This window comes from Oncorhynchus kisutch, linkage group LG13, assembly GCF_002021735.2.
Source record: "Oncorhynchus kisutch isolate 150728-3 linkage group LG13, Okis_V2, whole genome shotgun sequence".
Lineage (NCBI taxonomy): Eukaryota > Metazoa > Chordata > Actinopteri > Salmoniformes > Salmonidae > Oncorhynchus > Oncorhynchus kisutch.
In genome coordinates this window covers 71,061,320-71,079,748 of record NC_034186.2, presented here as the reverse complement: position 1 = coordinate 71,079,748, position 18,429 = coordinate 71,061,320, and the positions used below count along the sequence as shown (strand labels likewise).

The 18,429-nt window shown below is 44.4% G+C and overlaps 1 protein-coding gene across 3 annotated transcripts in view; it reads left to right on the top strand.

Annotated features, from left to right (window-relative positions):
- Nucleotides 1-11,476, top strand: part of LOC109881762 (hormone-sensitive lipase-like) — a 39,459-nt gene extending 27,983 nt beyond the window's left edge. For all 3 annotated transcript variants that reach the window (XM_020473873.2, XM_020473874.2, XM_020473875.2), the window contains exons 7-13: nt 765-917; nt 3,139-3,283; nt 3,723-3,950; nt 4,083-4,241; nt 5,305-5,507; nt 6,110-6,373; nt 6,505-11,476. In XM_020473873.2, coding sequence (XP_020329462.1) covers nt 765-917; nt 3,139-3,283; nt 3,723-3,950; nt 4,083-4,241; nt 5,305-5,507; nt 6,110-6,373; nt 6,505-6,906 — 1,554 coding nt within the window. In that variant the 3' untranslated portion in view covers nt 6,907-11,476. The remainder of the gene's footprint in view (nt 1-764; nt 918-3,138; nt 3,284-3,722; nt 3,951-4,082; nt 4,242-5,304; nt 5,508-6,109; nt 6,374-6,504) is intronic.
- Nucleotides 11,477-18,429: the final 6,953 nt, after the last annotated feature.

Sequence of the window (18,429 nt, the reverse complement as noted above, 5' to 3'; positions counted from 1 at the left end):
CAAAATGCAAATTAAGGCTAGAAGCATAATCGAAAAACGTTTTGCAAAGTAAACAAGTTTGTATTGGACAAATGCAGGTAGGTCCTGCTTGGTTCTTCGGTTCCTAGTGAATACAACCCTGGTCTCCTACTGGTTATATTCCAGTCTCAGCTGATTCTATATCAAAGTTCACTGTTGTTAACCTTTAAAATCTGACATGCAGAACCTTTTAACTGATAGATCAAAATGTGCTGCTGTCGCTGTACTACCTTTAATAGCAGCAGTCTGACAGTGTGTATTTCATATTAATTGGCTTCAAGCTGTTGAGAAGCCTCTTCCTGCGTGAAATGCTCGAACATCAAGGGATTCTGTTAGTTTGCGTTTCCTTTGTCTGAGAGCAGCTGTTGTAAACAACAGTGTCTTCTCTGCTCATCCGTGGCTCTTAATCCCTTTAAATCCTCACACACACACACACACACACACACACACACACACACACACACACAGTCTGGTATTAAACCAGACATATCAGCCAACACTTTCAACTCACTCATTGATCCTGCTCAGTCAAAGAGCTGTTGTTTTATGTGGAGGACACAAGCGAAAGCCTCTCTGCTGTTCCCTGCTAATGTTAAAGAATGGGAATGAGGATGGTGTGTTTCTGGTGGAGCTGGAAGGACAGTCAGGAGTAAAGCAAACGGACAAATCAATATCTGTAGCAATTGAAGTGAAAACATAATTTTTCTACCTTTTGACTATGATAGATTGTCTGTCTGTCTCTGTAGGACAGTGAGGCGTTGCTGTCCCTGTCTCGTTCTGAGGGGGGTCCGATCTCCCTGTCTCTGGGAATGAAGACCAAGCAGAGCCCCCCTTCTCGCTGGCTCCTGGTTCACTACCACGGAGGAGGCTTTGTGGCCCAGACCTCCAAGTCTCACGAGGTAACAACACATTCTGTTCTCTCTCGTTCGTTGGTAAGGAATTGACATCACGTTTCACCTTTAACCTAACTAGTGTATCTGGTGGGAGCCCATGGTGTGGCCCGGTTCTCTCCACAGCCTATCTGTGTTCAAGACATCGATGTCTTTTTTAATATATTCTAGTTAACTGGAATCAAACCATTCTAATGGTTTTGAGTTGGGTTGTTAGAGGGGTACTTGGTGGTCTTGAGGATATGATTGTGTTTTCACTCCATGGCTTCCCTGTAGGGAGCCCTTCCTGCTAAAGACTGTTTCATTCATCCTGTAGGGTTGATGGACACACATGGACTTTATTTGTATCACTCTATCTAGTAATTGGTGCAGGCCAGCCCCCCTTACCCCCTCTTCCACTCCTGTCTCTTTCCTCCCTCATTCTCTCCTGTCTCCCCTTCTCCCCCTGTCCTCTTGAAGTGGTCAGCTCAGCCTCTGACAGATGAGACAGGGGGCTATATTATATAACCAGCAGGCTACTTTTAACCACTGAGAAGCGTCACCATGAAACCAGAGTGGACTGGCAGTCCCTTGATCTCCAATAGCCTAGCAACCAAAGGCTATAGGAAGTGATCTGAGGAGGAACAAGCCTGTCATGTTGAATTAGCCTGGAATTCTGCATGAAGTTATTATGGCTTTATATTACATAGACATCTTCCATTAGGGCCTATCTGTGTGTGATCTCTAGACTCTCTCCTCTAGCCCTGTCCTCTACGCGTTCCTCCTTTCTGATCATTATTCCCTTTGTTCTCTACTCTCCTTTGTCCTAATGACCTCTTCTGTCATTTTTGTAATCACTTCGGCTCTTTGCTTTCTTTTCTCTCTCCTCCCTCCTGCACTGTACCCACTCTTGTTCTTCCTTCTTCCCCCTGGCCAGTGGGGGGATGGATAGAGCCTGTGAGGGCAGGAGTCTGTGGTGTCTCCATTTTTTACTTTTCCCCCTCCTGCCACCTTCACTCCTCCTCCTGGAGTGTTCAGGGAGATGGATAGTGTCTGAGGGCTGAATCTCTCACACAGAGGGAGCTGTGTAGTGTGAGGGCAGAAGTCTGTGGTGTCCCTCTCAGTACACCATTGATCCAGACCCCCAATAATGGATGGGCCACAACTTAATCACTCAAGTGTGTGTCAGAGGTGCTAGCCCAGAAGCAGATTAACCACAGTGCCTGTCTCTGCAGAGGAGTGGAACTACTACACCCTGTAACCCTGGCAGTAGGGGATGATCTGCAAGGTTATGGATAGGTGGGCATACTTTCCATACACACCTCTCATCAGGACAGTTTAGACCCAGCCTGTTGTTCTGTGGGCATTCATCTCTCTATGGAGGCCGCTGGCAAACCTTGTGATTGTCAGATCTGGCCAGCGGTGCTGACTGGTGTCAAAACACATCATGTACTGACAATGGCGATCGTTCAAATTGACACGCAGGCGCACACACCACACACGTCAGCGGTGCCAGACTGGGATCCATTATGACAGCGTGGCTTTAAGAGTGCAGGGCAGATTCCCAGGGATGGTGTTGAGGTGGTGTCTGGCAGTGTGATGTGGTCACATCCAGTCATGGGCCACTGAGGTGAGGCTCTCTGTGTATTGTTTAGAGAGGCGGAGCTGTCACTACTGACACTGTCCCTGATGCTTAGAGAGAAGAGGAGAGGTGTTCGAAGGACAGGAGAGAAAGTTCTGTAGAGGGCAGACTAATATTTTCAGATGAGATTTATTGTCAGATGTACGCTCTGACTAGGCTAAGTACTTGATGACCGTACAAGGTTATAATAATAAAAGCAAATATTCTAAGGATGTTTGATCTGAGAAGTATGTTTCTAAGAATGCTAATCACTTAGCTACCATGACATCAAATTGCATAGCAACAACAGGTTAACACCACCCCTGTGTAGTGAGAGCAAGGTTGTCATGTTGCATTTGTGAGCACAGTGCACATACCTTGTATTTTCATAACAGAATTACCAAGCCACCACAGGAGTTCTGCAGTGTACGTTTGAGGTTTGGTTGGTAGTTCACCATTACAGAACCTGCAAGGTGGGAATCTGATACCAGGACCTCTTCTCCTATCCTTAACACCACCTCCTGTAAAGCTAGCTAGGGGGCATTAAGAAACATTCAGAACTGCAAACAGCACTGCCTGCCCTGGTAGGGGGTTAACTCACTCCATTCACCCCCTTTCTTTCTTCTCCAGCCGTACCTGAAGAGCTGGTCTCAGGACCTGGGTGTGCCCATCCTGTCTGTGGACTACTCTCTGGCCCCTGAAGCCCCCTTCCCCAGGGCCCTGGAGGACTGCTTTTACGCCTACTGCTGGGCCATCAAGAACCACCACCTGCTGGGTAGGACTACACACCACTACCACTTTATCTTAGAATAAAGGATCTTTAATATCCCAGAGTGGAAAATGTCTTTGACAACATTTTGATGCTGTGTATATGTAAATAGACATGCCTATTTTTTTCAGGTGGGCTTTATTCGCAATGATCTCAATATTTACCATGGATACTTCTTGGTACTTAATAGATTATTATGACAGAAAGCTAAAGACTGGTTAGCTTGGAACTCACTCAACTGAATGTCATAGTCTCAACTTATGTCTCAAATATAAAACATTGTGGGACAAGATTAAACATTGCCCCATATAAACACGGGCACAGAGAGTGGGACTTGGAAGTGTTATATAGACTCTCACTTTTAGTCAGCTTTTCTCCTTTCTCTCCCTCTTTCTGTTTCTCTCTCTCTTGCCTCAATCTACTGACTCTGACTCTCCTCTCTCAGGTTGGACGGGGGAGAATGTCTGTCTGGCCGGTGACAGTGCCGGTGGTAACCTGTGTATTACAACATCGATGCGCGCTGCGTCTCATGGTGTGCGAATGCCTGATGGCATCGTAGCTGCCTACCCTGCCATCCTGCTCACCGCCTACGCCTCGCCCTCCCGCCTGCTCACCCTCTTCGACCCCCTACTGCCCCTCAGTGTGCTCTCCAGGTGTCTCAGCGCCTACGCAGGTACGACTGTGTGAGAGGGAGCAGAGATGGTTTACTGCCCCTGAGTGTAGTGCGTGGTGTTTGTGCATGCCAATCAATGCTGGCGAGGGATGGGTACCACATTTCCCCCCTCCCCCTCCCTCTCTCTCCCAGGTGAGGAGCCCCAGGCAGAGAAGCAGGTGGAGAAGGTGAGCACTCTGAGCATGGTGAGAAGAGACACGGCCCTGCTGCTCAGAGACTTCAAACAGGGAGCTTCCAACTGGATCCACTCCCTACTGGACCCCAACAGAGCCGCTGCCACGGCATCAACAGGTAGGTACACCAGTGTGTGTGTGTGTGTGTGTGTGTGTTGGAGGGGGTCTGGGGTGTGTTGTGGTGAGAGGGTATGTGTGTCTCTATGTACTTGTGTTCACGCATCTTTGTGTCTGACTGAGGTGAAATAATATTTTCCTATTACCGGAAGGGCCATGTATGTATGATTTATATTAAAATTGATATCCATAGTTAACATCTTAACCAATCAATCACCCACGGCTACCACCCTGTTACGTCACACCCTCATCCATACATATCAATTCACTGCTTAGTCTCAGGCCACAGAAGGCTCTCCCCACTAATTGTGTTGAAACCCTGCAGTAAGCAGACTATTCCAGGCGTCACCATGTTACCTGACACACAGCAGCTGTGGGCCAGACTAATGACTGTATCATTGGGGGGTGTACATTTATTAAAGGCCATTATTAATAGAAGAGCTCAGTGAGTACATCTTTGAGAACAGACAAGCCATGACACCTCTTACAGCTGTGGTGTGACAGGGAGATCATATCGTAATGACACCGTTATTGCCTAAAGCTAGAATCCACAGTTGAAACGATAACAAAGTGGGCACCCAGGCTCTGTTTTGGTCAAAAGCTGAGGGATGGGCCTGGAGCAATGTAACCACTCAAATTCATACTGTAGACAGCTATGGATGGAAGGAACCCATGTGATAAATGTAGTTTTAACCATGTTTTAAAGCTTTACAGTGTTAGTTTACATTTATATTGTTTACATTTATAACATTGGGATGAAATAAGATTGTGGGGTTCTGATGGGGTGACAGTTGAACTAAGCTCACAAGGCATTTTTAAGTGTTAATCTTCAATCAATGGTGTATATCAATAATTTATTAGTCCAAAAATGAATGTAGTATCTAACGATTCTAGCTTTTATTATCCATCTCCCGATAACTGCATGTCCCTCACTCCCGCCTCTTCTCACCGTCCTCCAATCATGTCTTCATTGATGTTTCCCTGTTCCATAATGGCCTCAGTCTTTCTCTCACTCTGCCTCTGTCTTATTTTGGTTTGTCAATGACTTTCTCTTCTCTTTCCAGACACGTCTTCGCCGGTGCGGAAGAGTGTGTCTGAGGCATCCATCAGCTCACCCTACTCGGACCCCCCTGAGCATCCCTCGGACTTCTCCCTTAGGAGAGAGTCTCTGAAGAGCCTCGCAGGCCACGCCAACAATGCCATTGCCACCCTCGCTGCTGCCCCCACCACACCTGCCCACAATGCAATGGTGTTCCCCGAAACCACAGTATGATACTCCCTGAGTTTCCCTTTAAAGCAGATGTAGGATCAGATTACCTTCCCCAAATCCTGACTATTTTGGGGGGGGGGGGGTGGTGTGTTGTTAACTGACTACAGTGTTGCAGATTCATCCTTCTTTTACAACAACTTCAGACACACTTGTCACTGAAGTGTTGGTGTTTGTCTTAACTAAGCCTCTCTGAATAATTTATGCAAATAGATGGTGACCAAGCTGCTTGTCTTGTTCCCTCCTCCACAGATTTAACTGGCGCAGGCAGGCAGACAGTGTCTGAGTGTAACCTGTAGTGTGTCAGTATGGGGATCATCTCTGTGCTTCTATAAAGCCAGTCTGAATGAATGCCTCTGTCTACAGGGGGAATATGAAGAACTGTCACATGATGTCACAGTGAAACATGTCAATGTTTGTTCCTGTGATTTGAAATGTGAAAAAATATACTTGAGGCTAGTAGATTCTTAGAACAAGTGTCTGGTCCCAACGGAAAGACGCATCAGTATGATCCAGTATCATGAGGTTTCCACAGTCCTGGTCTTAGACTAGTGTTAACTTATGTATTGCCATGGTAATCTATTTTTCCTGTACCCCTCCAGCCTGACAACGTGAGCTTCTTCCTCTCCAAAGAGGTGGTGTCCATGTCGGATGCTCTGTCTTCTGTTGCCATAGCGCCCCCTGAGGGGGAGGAGGGTGTGGTGCTGGAGCACCCTCGGGAGTTCCCCCTGGGCTTTGAACCGCTGCGTTCTGAGCGGCTGGCTGAGATGAAGCTGGCCACCTCGCCTGTCGTCAGGAACCCCTACATGTCTCCTCTACTGGCCCCTGACAGCATGCTGAGAGGACTACCCCCCATACACCTAGTGGTGAGAGGGAGGGAAATGGAGTTGAGGACTGGTTTGTCCCAATCCTTTTTGGGTCTTTTCCACCAATTTATTATTTTTTACTTGATCCTATAATATCCTCTGACACCATTTATCTCTCCTTCTCCCCCTAGGCCTGTGCATTAGACCCCATGCTAGATGACTCTGTGATGTTTGCCAAGCGCCTGAGGAACGTAGATCAGCCAGTCACCCTGTGTGTGGTGGACGACCTTCCCCATGGCTTTCTCAGCCTATCACAGCTCTCCAGGGAGACTAGGGAAGCGGCTAACGTTTGCGTCAACCGAATCAGGGAAGTCTTTGACCAAAAGGACTCGCCCCAGGAGCCGCGCATGCACCGCAAGCTGGAAAGGACCAATCGACGTGCTTCCTCTGTCGCCACGGGTGACCCAGAGAAACTCTTTGCAACACCCATTCAGGAGGAGGAGCTGCTAGTTGCCAGGGGAGGGGCTCTAGTTCCAGATGGGGAGGGGCTAGTTGGCGTGGCAGCACAGAACAACAATAATGTTGTGGGATAAAGACATAATCAGGGGTTTGCTAGATGAAGATTGCTGTTTGTCAAAGGATTTAAAAGAGGGGGGGGTTTGGGCCATATGAAGCCTGGGAGAGGAGAAGAGAATAGAGTGATGGAAAAACAGCAGGGGGAGGATATGCAGAAGGTGTTGGTAGCGTGCCCAGTTTTGGAGAGACAGAATGAAGCATCCATGCATAGAGAGGACAGCAAGTACTAAATGCAACTTCTTCAGCTTTCAAACTCTCAATTGCTGTTTAGCACCATGCACTGTGACATGTTGACCACACACTAAACCATTTTGCCTTTTGGGCTGCTGCATTGTGCTCGGTGTAGAACTGTGAGTTTGGAGCCTGGACATTATAAAACTGCACAGAGTGTTGTGGTGAATGGTCGATCCATCTCCCTATAGAAGACTATTCCAGTCCCTAATCAGATAGTGGTAGACGTGCAATGAGCTCCTACATAGTGCCATCACAACTTAATGGCCACTTGTCTTTTAGGGAGCCACTCTAAATCAAGCTTAATAACTGTAGAACTCTGAGGTCTGTTAAACTAGTTGGTTGTGAATACTGCCGCTGTTCGGTCACTTACTCTGCTGATTGGCCCATCAATAGGACGCTGCAGTGCTAAAAACAACAAACTTAGAAACTGGAAGGATTTCCTAGTACCTTGAAATTCCACAGAAATTGTTATCCATAATTGATCGTATTATGCCATCGTATTCCTTGTTGTTTTTATTTATTGTGTGTACTCGTATTGTATTTAAAAAATCCTGGATTATAGTTATCCCTGTTTGTTCAAGGCTTTTAAGAGCATATTGTGAGGTGGATGCTCAGTTAATTTCCTAGCTGTGTAGTGCCATACTCTATGGCTGCTCATTCCTAGTTGTTCAAAGTAGCCAAATGTTAACCTCTATCACTGTAGTGACTAGTGGTCAGCTAGTCGTTAACCACCCAACCAGTCACCTCATAGTGAGATGTGGCTGAGGGTTGATATTATGAGGCCAATATAATCTCTATATGCTGGTCTGTCTTTTATACTGATATATTATAACTAGCCAATCATAAATAGCTAATGCAATATTATAGCTGCATTTTCATTGATCAGTGCAATCAACCGGATTCAGTGGAGCCATGAGGATATTGTGTTCTATTTAAGTCACTGTTGTGGGAGCAAAGCATCAAGTCAGTCATTTTTGATTTGATAATTTTTATTAACGCCAAGTATTACGTCTTGTGATTTTAAGTCTCTTGTGCTCAGCCTTTGTTGCCATCTAAAATAAATCACTTAGCTGTCTATAGACTGACTGCCTTTAGAAGCAGATGTTTTTTAAAAGACTGGAAATCCTTTCTCTATTTGCACAGTGATTAACTTCAATAAGAAAGCCTGAAGCAGACAGATGCACGGCCCATCTCTTCATACTATCTGTACATCACTGCACTGACTGCCAAAAATGCAGCCCTCTATCCCAGGATGCAGTGCATTACACTGCCATAGCCCTTGAGCCAGGGGACGTCCTGCTTGCTGAACCATTTCTGCATCGCTGTCCAAATCAGAGGATCCATTCTGCTCCAACAGCCTGTACCGAGTGAGCAGGAGAATCTAGAACAAGCATGATGGTGAGCTCATACTCACTGAACAGGTGACTGCTCTAGTTGGAGAATGTGTCTTTCTATGCACCTTTAGGACATTCTACAGTGGCTGACTGACAATCTGTGATTCTCTGTCCTACTTGCTGCCAGTGCTTATTGCAGCGTTTTGAGGCAGGCTGATAGAAATTAAAAGAGCTGTTAAGTGATTCCCTTGAATACCTTCACGGTTATCTTGTTTTTAGAAGTATGTGTTTACTGGTTGCTGGTTATGATGATTTCACACTTTTTCTTTGTAAGTTAAGTGTAAATGTTTGTTTCGTGTGTCGGTGTTTAGTGCCCATGTGCGTGTCTGGTAAGTGGATTCTGTATGCGTCTATCAATGACTCTTAACATTGCACTTGTTTGTCAGTGCTTGTGTGGGTGGAACATCTACCATCTTTTGAAACCATGATTGTGTGTTTTTAATTGCAGCAGTAAAGCAGCACTTGGGTGTATGGGGCCATGAGTTGCAACCCAAGCCCCTGAATCTCATGGGTGTTGTACAGTATACTATTGTTTAGCCAAGCAGGACTTCTGAGATCCCATTTAACACTATGCATTGTGTCAGCCATCTATTGCTATAATGCATTACAAGGTCCTTGACTAATAAAGTTCTCATTGTGTTCTAGCAACACAACTGATCATGCATTTTGCGATTTAGTAGCCTGGCGTCTCCACTGCCAGAGTAGATATCATAACCCCACACCCGACCAGCACCACTCCAGGCCCTATGGGATGCCCTGAATGGCTCCTATAGACTACTAGCACCCCCAATGAGCAAGGCTAGTACAGCCCTCTGATCTATCTATGGAACTGTGTAATGGTGGGTTAGAACCGCTTGGTGGTTTATGACCAAATCCTTTTTGGGTTGTGGCTTTAGTGTTTTGTTTCTGGTCCTGGTCAGAAACATTGCTCTTGTTTTCTTGGTGGGTCACAAATTATTTTATATGGGTCACAGTGCAACAACTTTGGGAACCACTGCAATAAGCTGCTCTTTTAATGGCTACCAATCCTTCACCTGATCTGAGAGGAGGAGAAATCCACAGGAGAACAGGAGAAATCCATGACATGGTGCTAGTCCATCAGTTGGTCTCGTGAGGTTACCACCATCTTGTTTTCACCTTCCTAGTCCTATTGGTTGTCAGGAAAGGGAAGGAGCCATTTGAGAGCATTGGAACATGGTCTCCCTCCATATGTGGGCCAACCACTGTTTCTATGCCTCTAGAGGATTGATGCATCATGTATTTGTGTGCGTGTTGCTGTGTTCAAACAACTTGGATCTTGGAAAGTGTCAAATCATGACGTCAGTGATCTTCACGTCGCAAACTCTGAGTTCTAGAACGAGGCCCACGATTCCGAGTTGGAGGAAGGTTGTTGGAGATCGTTTTTTCCCCCTCGAGTTCCCAGTTTTGAATGCTCGGAAGTCAGAGAATTTCCGAGTTCCTGGTTGTTTTTGGCAGTATGCACCTTTTTTGGGTCTTGAAATGTAAATTGGCTGAAGTAGTGTTGAGAAATGTAATGTGGCTTTGTGTGTTTTGATTGTACATTGTACTTCAACCATTTCCCTCATGTATAGGCTATTTACACTGGATTCAACATCTCTTAGCCCTGGGATATCTTTAGCTCTAGGCTAACCTAAAACATGCAGTGTAAAAAGCCTACTAGTCAACATATCTAAAAGCTGTTTAGGTCAAGTTCCCGGTCAAATGTTACCCTACACACAGCTATGTAGTAACACACCAGCATCCTTTCGTAGATTTTATCTCCTGTCTTTGGTGAGCCATGTCTGTTTTTCGATCTAAAATTCGGTCTTGGTTGAAATGCTTTCGATCAACCCTGAGGCTAGTTATGCAAGGCTATTTTCCATTTCCATTTGGTCATTTAGCAGACGGTATTCCACTTAGTTTGCCTAGAGCATTGTGGAATCTACACAATCTGGTCACTTGAGAATCATTTCCTTGAATAGAAATGACCCCGACTGCCTGCTTCACAGAATGTTCTTTATAGGAAATGTTTTAATTTTTTTGTCCCACTTAGACCAGGGGTTCTCAATGGGTTCTGTAGAGGTACTGCCGGGTGTCCGCAGCCAGACACACATTTCACCAATTATACATTTTTCAACTCAGCTATTCCAATGTGCAATATGTCGATTGCAGGATATTACCTTTAAAGCAGCAATTCAGTGGAGCCATGAGAACTGCAACATTTTCACTCCAATGCCAACAGGCAGGCCTTTCTAATGTTCTTTCCCCTGGCCCGAGACTTGGTTCGTTCAGCCATAAACTGCAGAAGTCATAACTCCTTGTAGACTATTTTTATCACACGAGTTATGATTGAGGGGGATCCTGATGAATTTGCGCACATAAAAGGGGTCCCCTCCCCAGACCCAAAACGTTTGCGAACCCCTGACTTGCACTTTATCACACAAGTGGCATTGTCTATGTTAGATTAAGGCAGAACCAAAGATTGCATCTAGTTTTATATGAAACTTGCTGTCACTGTCATTGACATTAGTAACAGACATTTTGGCCTGGGTTGATGTCCTGGTGGCTGTGTCATTGAGATCTACATAGTAGTTCTCTGTTTGCACTTTATGGAACAAGATGCTGTTAATATAGAGCTATTGAAGATAACTATTTTATTAAAACCAACACAAAGCCATAGACTGGAAGAAAATGTTTTGAAGTTTACTTGATTTTTAATTTTACAACACCACAAGTGCAACCATGTGAATAAAAAAAGATGAATCTATATTACAAAAATAAAATGCATTTCCTGTATAGATATTTTTTACTTTGACTTGTTGTTCCATTTATTTTGTTTTTGACTCCTGTAATGTCTCTTTACAGGATTGGTTAAATGTTTCACATATGGATTGAGTATTTTGTCTCTTGTAACCCTTGTTTTCCCTCACTTTTTTGGGAATAAATATATTCTCCTAAACGTGTTACATATATTTATTTCAAAGCTGAAATACGGAATTGGGGCAACAGACATTTTGTGACCTATGGGTAAATCCATTACCTGTCAATCAAATCTTAAACAGGATTACAAGGCTGTAAGATTTTACTGAGTTACAGTTCATATAAAGAAATCAGTCAATTAAAATGTATTAATTAGGCCCTAATCTATGGATTTCACATGACTGGTCAGGGCCCCACCCACTGGGTAGCCAAGCCCAGCCAATCAGAATTAGTTTTCCCCCACAAAAGTGCTTTATTACAGACACAAATACTCCTCAGTTTCATCATCTGTATGGGTGGCTGGTCTCAGACAATCCAGCAGGGTTAGAAGTCGGATGTGGAGGTCCTGGGCTGGTGTGTGTGCTCAAATCAAATGTTATTGGTCACATACAAATGGTTAGCAGATGTTATTGTGAGTGTAGTGAAATGCTTATGCTTCTAGATCCGACAGTGCAGCAGTATCTAACAGGTAATATCTAACAAATTACACAACAAAACAATTAGTAAAGGAGTGGGATAAGAATATATAAGTATAAAACATATGAATGAGTGACAGAGCGGCTAAGATCCAATAGATGGTAAAGAATAGATAGTGAATGATGAGTAATGCAAGATATGTAAACATTCTTAGTGGCATTATTAAAGTGACTAGTGTTCCATTTGTTAAAGTGGCCAATGATATTAAGTCTGTAGGTAGGCAGCCGCCTCTCTCTGCTAGTGGTGGCTGTTTTAACAATCTGATGGCATTGAGATTGAAAAACCGCTTCTATCTCTCTGTCCCTGCTTTGGTGCACCTGTACTGACTTTGCCTTCTGGATGGAAGTGGGGTGAACAGGCAGTGGCTCAGGTGGTTCTTGTAGGTGTCCTGGAGGGCAGGTAGTTTGCCCCCGGTTGTGCAGACCGCACCACCCTCTGGAGAGCCCGGCGGTTGTGAGCGGTGCAGTTGCCGTACCAGGCGGTGATGCAACCAGTCAGAATGCTCTCGATGTTGCAGCTGTAAAAGTTAGTGGGGTTTTTGGTGGCAAGACACTTATTTATTTTTTTTGCCTCGAGGTTGAAGAGGCCCTGTTGTGACTTCTTCACCACACTGTCTGTGTGTGTGGACATTTTAAATGAAATCTAAGAGTATTTGTCATGTGCGCCGAATACAACCGGTGTGGACTTTACAGTGAAATGCTTACTTACAGGCTCTAACCAACAGGGCAAAAAAAAAAAAAGTTATTAGGTGAACAATAGTTAAGAAATAAAAATGAGTAAAAAAAGACTGAAAAATAACAGTAGCGAAGCGAAATACAGGCACCGGTTAGTCAGGCTAATTGAGGTAGTATGTACATGAATGTATAGTTAAACTGACTATGCATATGATAAACTGAGAGTAGCAGCAGCGTAAAAGAGGGATTGGAGGTGTCACACAATGCAAATTGTCCGGGTAGCCATTTGATTACTTGTTCAGGAGTCTTATGGCTTGAGGGTAAAAACTGTTGAGAGCCTTTTGGACCTAGACTTGGCACTCCGGTACTGCTTGCCATGCGATAGAGAGAACAGTCTATGACTGGGGTGGCTGGGGTCTTTGACAATTTTTAGGGAATTCCTCTGACACGGCCTGGTGTAGAGTTCCTGGATGGCAGGTAGCTTAGCTCCAGTGAAGTACTGGGCCGTACGCACTACCCTCTGTAGTGCATTGCAGTCGGAGGCCGAGCAGTTGCCGTACCAGGCAGTGATGCAACCAGTCACTCGATGTTGCAGCTGTAGAACCTTTTCAGTATCTGAGGACCCATGCCAAATCTTTTTAGTTTCCTGAGGGGGAATAGGCTTTGTCGTGCCCTCATCATGACTGTCTTGGTGTGTTTGGACCATTCTAGTTTGTTGGTGATGTGGACACCAAGGAACTTGAAGCTCTCAACCTGCTCCATTACAGCCCTGTCGATGAGAATGGGGGCGTGCTTGGTCCTCCTTTTCATGTAGTCTACAATAATCTCCTTAGTCTTGGTTATGTTGAGGGATAGGTTGTTATTCTGGCACCACCCGGCCAGGTCTCGTCGTTGTCAGTGATCAGGCCTACCACTGTTGTCATCTGCAAACTTAATGATGAAGTTGGAGTCATGCCTGGCCACGCAGTCGTGGGTGAACAGGGAGTACTACGGTGTTGAACGCTGAGCTGTAGTCAATGAATAGCATTCTCACGTAGGTGTTCCTTTTGTCCAGGTGGGAAAGGGCAGTGTGGAGTGCAATAGAGATTGCATGATCTGTTTGGGTGGTATGCAAATTGGAGTGGGTCCAGGATTTCTGGGATAATGGTGTTGATGTGAGTCATTACCAGACTTTCAAAGCACTTCATGGCTATGGATGTGAGTGCTACGGGTCTGTAGTCACTTAGGCAGGTTGCCTTAGTGTTCGTGGGCACAGGGACTATGGTGTTCTGTTTTAGACATGTTGGCATTGGACTCATTTAGGGACAAAATGTCATTGAAGACATGCCCGGAGCACACATTTCAGTTTGTTGGTGATATGTACACCGACAAACTTAAAGCTTTCCACCTTCTCCACTGCTGTCTCGTCGATGTGGATAGGGGGGTGCTCCTTCTGCTTTTTCCTGAAGTCCACAATCATCTTTTTTGTTTTGCTGACATTGAGTGAGAGGTTATTTTCCTGACACCACACTCCGAGGGCCATCACCTCCTCCGTGTAGGCTGTCTCGACGTTGTTGGTAATCAAGCCTACCACTGTATTGTTGTCTGCAAACTTTGAGTTGGTGGCGTGCATGGTCACGCAGTCGTGGGTGAACAGGGAGTACTGGAGGGGGCTGAGAACACACCCTTGTGGGGCCGCAGTGTTAAGGATCAGCGGAGTGGAGATGTTTCCTACCTTCACCACCTGGGGGCGGCCTGTCGATGTCCAGGACCCAGTTGCACAGGGTGGGGTCGAGACCCAGGGTCTCAAGCTTAATGATGAGTTTGGAGTGTACTATGGTATTGAATGCTGAGATGTTGTCAATGAACAGCATTCTTACATAGGTATTCCTCTTGACCAGATAGGATAGGGCAGTGTGATTGCGTCATCTGTGGACCTATTGGGGTGGTAAGCAAATTGGAGTCGGTCTAGGGTGACTGGTAGGGTGGAGAGGATATGATCCTAGACTAGTCTCAAAGCACTTCATGATGACAGAAGTGAGTGCTACGGGGCGGGGCGTTAGTCATTTAGTTCAGTTACCTTAGCTTTCTTGGGAAAAGGAACAATGTTGGTCATCTTGAAGCATGTGAGGACAGCAGACTGGGATAAGGATTGATTGAATATACTCTATACCATCTACTGCATCTTGCCTATGCCATTCTATACCATCACTCATTCATATATATTTTTTTTAGGTACATATTCTTATTCATTCCTTTACACTTGTGTGTATAAGGTAATTGTTAGGTTAGATTACTTGTTGGATATTAGCACAAGCATTTTGCTATGCTCGCATTAACATCTGCTAACCATGTGTATGTGACAAATAAAATTAGATTTTTTTATGTCCATAAACACACCAGCGAGCTGGTCTGTGCATGCTCTGAGGACGCAGTTAGGGATGCCGTCTGGGCCGGCAGCTTTGAGAGGGTTACCACGTTTTACCACGTCATGTCTGTCATGGTGAAGGAGAGCCCACAGTCTTTGGTAGCGGGCTGCGTCAGAAGGACTGTATTGTCCTCAAAGTGCGCAAAGATGTTTAATTTGTCTGGAAGCAAGACGTCGATGTCCGCTACGGGAATGGTTTCCTTTTTGTAATTCATGATTGTCTGTGGACCCTGCCACATCTTGTGTTTGAGCCATTGAATTGCGACTCCACTTTGTCTCTATACTGACACTTTGCTTGTTTGATTGCCTTATGGCGGGAATAACTACACTGTTTGTATTTGGCCATGTTTCCAGTCACCTTGCCATGATTAAATGCGGTGGTACGTGCTTTCAGTTAACTCAAATGTTACCATCAATCCACGGTTTCCGGTTAGGGAAGGTTTTAATAGCCACAGTGGGTACAACATCTCCTCTACACTTCCTTATAAGCTCGCCCACCGAGTCAGCGTATACGTCAATGTTATCTGGAACATATCCCAGTTCACGTGATCGAAGCAATCTTGAAGCATGAAATCCGATTGGTCACACCAGCATTGGATAGACCTAAGCATGGGCGCTTCCTGTTTTTAGTTTCTGCCTGTAGGAGGGAAGCAACAAGATGGAGTCATGGTCGGATTTGCCAAAAGGAGGGCAGGGGAGGGCCTTGTATGCATCGCGGAAGTTAGAGTAGCAATGGTCGAGCGTGTTACTCGCTCGTGTACTTCAATCGATATGCTGATAGAATTTCGGTAGCAGTGTTCTCAAATTAGCTTTGTTAAAATCCCCAGCTACAATAAATGCAGCCTCAGGATATATGGTTTCCAGTTTGCATGAAGTCCAGTGAAGTTCTTTGATGGCCGTCTTGGTATCCACTTGCGGGTGATCTACACGGCTGTGACGATAACCGAGGATTGTTCTCTTGGGAGATAATACGGTCGGCATTTGATTGTGAGCAATTCTAGGTCAGGTGAACTAAAGGACTTCATGTTCATGTATGTTGTTACAATTTCAATTATGTTTCGTTAATCATGAAACATACATCCCCACCCTTCTTCCCAGAGAGATGTTTATTTAAGAATCCAGGTGGCTGTACTGACTCCGACAGCATATCCCGAGAGAGACACGTTTCGTTGAAACAGAGTATGTTACAATCCCGGATGTCTCTTTGAAAAGCAACTCTTGCCCTGATTTCGTCAACTTTGTTAACTCGGAACTGGACATTAGCAAGTAATATACTGAGAAGCGGTGGGTAGTGTGCGCTCATCTGAAGCCTCACTAGAAGACCGCTCCGGCACCCTCTTTTCCGGCGGTGTTGTTTTGAGTCGGCCTCTGGAAACAGTTCAAATGCCCTGGGAAGTGCAGACAAAGGTCTGTTTTGGGAAAATCGGATTCCTGGTCGTTGTGCTGGTAAGTTGACGTCTCACTGATATCCAATAGTTCTTCCCGGCTGTATGTAATAACAACACTTAAGGTTTTCAGGGCTGACAATGTAAGAAATAATATGGTCTGCGATTTGTGAGGCCTGTACTGCAAAAGTCTCTAAAATTACGGAGGTGGCTTGTGGTAGAGAAATTAACATTCAATTCTCTGTCAGCAGCTCTGGTGGACATTCCTGCAGTCAGCATGCCAATTGCACGCCCCCTCAACTTGAGACATCTGTAGCATTGTCTTGTGTGACAAAACTGCATATTTTAGTGGCTTTTTATTGTCCCCAGCACAAGGTGCACCTGTGTAATGATCATGCGGTTTAATCAGCTTCTTGATATGCCACACCTGTCAGGTGGATGGATTATCTTGGCAAAGGAGAAATGTTCAATAATAGGGATGTAAACAAATTTGTGCACAAAATTTGGAGACACGCTTTTTGTCCGTATGGACATTTCGGGGATCTTTTATTTCAGCTCATGAAACATCGGACCAACACTTTACATGTTGCGTTTTATTTTTTTGTTCGGTATAGCTAAAAGCTAGCTAGTTGGAGTCTGTACTTCTGTTTGTACCACAGCACAGTAAAGCAACGAGTTGAAAATATTGAACGGATACAGTACACAGAACGCACCGCAACCTAGTGCAGCACCCCCAACGTACAGTTGTGGACTGCTCCATTGACAATGAATGACTTCTGACGGAACGCAAAGAGTTTGATGCATCTGGTGGACATGTGGCAAAATACCTATTTGTATGAGGTATGCTAAACGTATGGATAGCACACAAGCTGTTAACCTCAAAGTATAAACAGTTGGGAATAAGGTTGTTTAGTGTCTGTTCTATATCTAGGAGATACGAAGGCTCAGGAAATAGTTTTTCTAACACACATTTAATCTCTTATTTTTGTTGGCTCATAACTGCCTCCATACTTCTATTAATTTGTATAAGTTACCTTCAGACTAGTCCCATGACATGATCTGACAAACACCACTGTAGCAGTGTAACATATCTTTAGTTTAATTTGACCGATTTAGATTTTTTTATTATGTTACTCAGATTGAAGCACCGGTTTTAACTGCATTACATCAAATTTAGTGTGCCAATTGTTTTTTATTTTGGGATGTAGGGAACATAACCCAGCATGAAGTTTAATTTTAAATAGTTTAAAACTGGACTAGTGTTTGAAAAATCTTTAGCAATAGGAGAGAGCTGCCTAATATAACTGAATAATGATCTTTGTATAATTAACTCATTAATAAGTAGGCATTCGTTTGCGGGCAGTGTCTGTCTGGACTAAGGCAGACCGTTTATTTGTGGGCTATTATTGAATTGAATGTATTTTGGGTAACAGACATATTCAACAAAATGTACCATATGGACCCAGAGGAATTCACTTGAAAGTATTAATTAAAATGCTTGTTTCCAAAGTGGTCCTTGATGGTAAAAAGAATAACACACACCCTACCTACCAGTCAAAAGTTTTAGAACATCTACTCATTCAAAGTTTTTTTTTAATTTTTTTTTTTTTACTATTTTCTACATTGAAGAATAATAGTGAAGACATCTGAACTATGAAATAACACACATGGAATCATGTAGTAACCAAAAAAGTGTTTAACAAATGAATATATATTTTATATTTGAGATTCTTCAACTAGCCACCCTTTGCCTTGATGACATCTTTGCACGCTCTTGCCATTCTCTCAACCAGCTTCACCTGGAATGCTTTTCCAATAGTATTGAATCAGTTCCCACATATGCTGAGTAGTTGTTGGCTGATTTTCCTTCACTCTGCGGTCCAAATCATCCCAAACCATTTTAATTTTGTTGAGGTCGGGGGATTGTGGAGGCCAGGTCATCTGATGCAGCACTCCATCACACACCTTCTTGGTAAAATAACCCTTACAC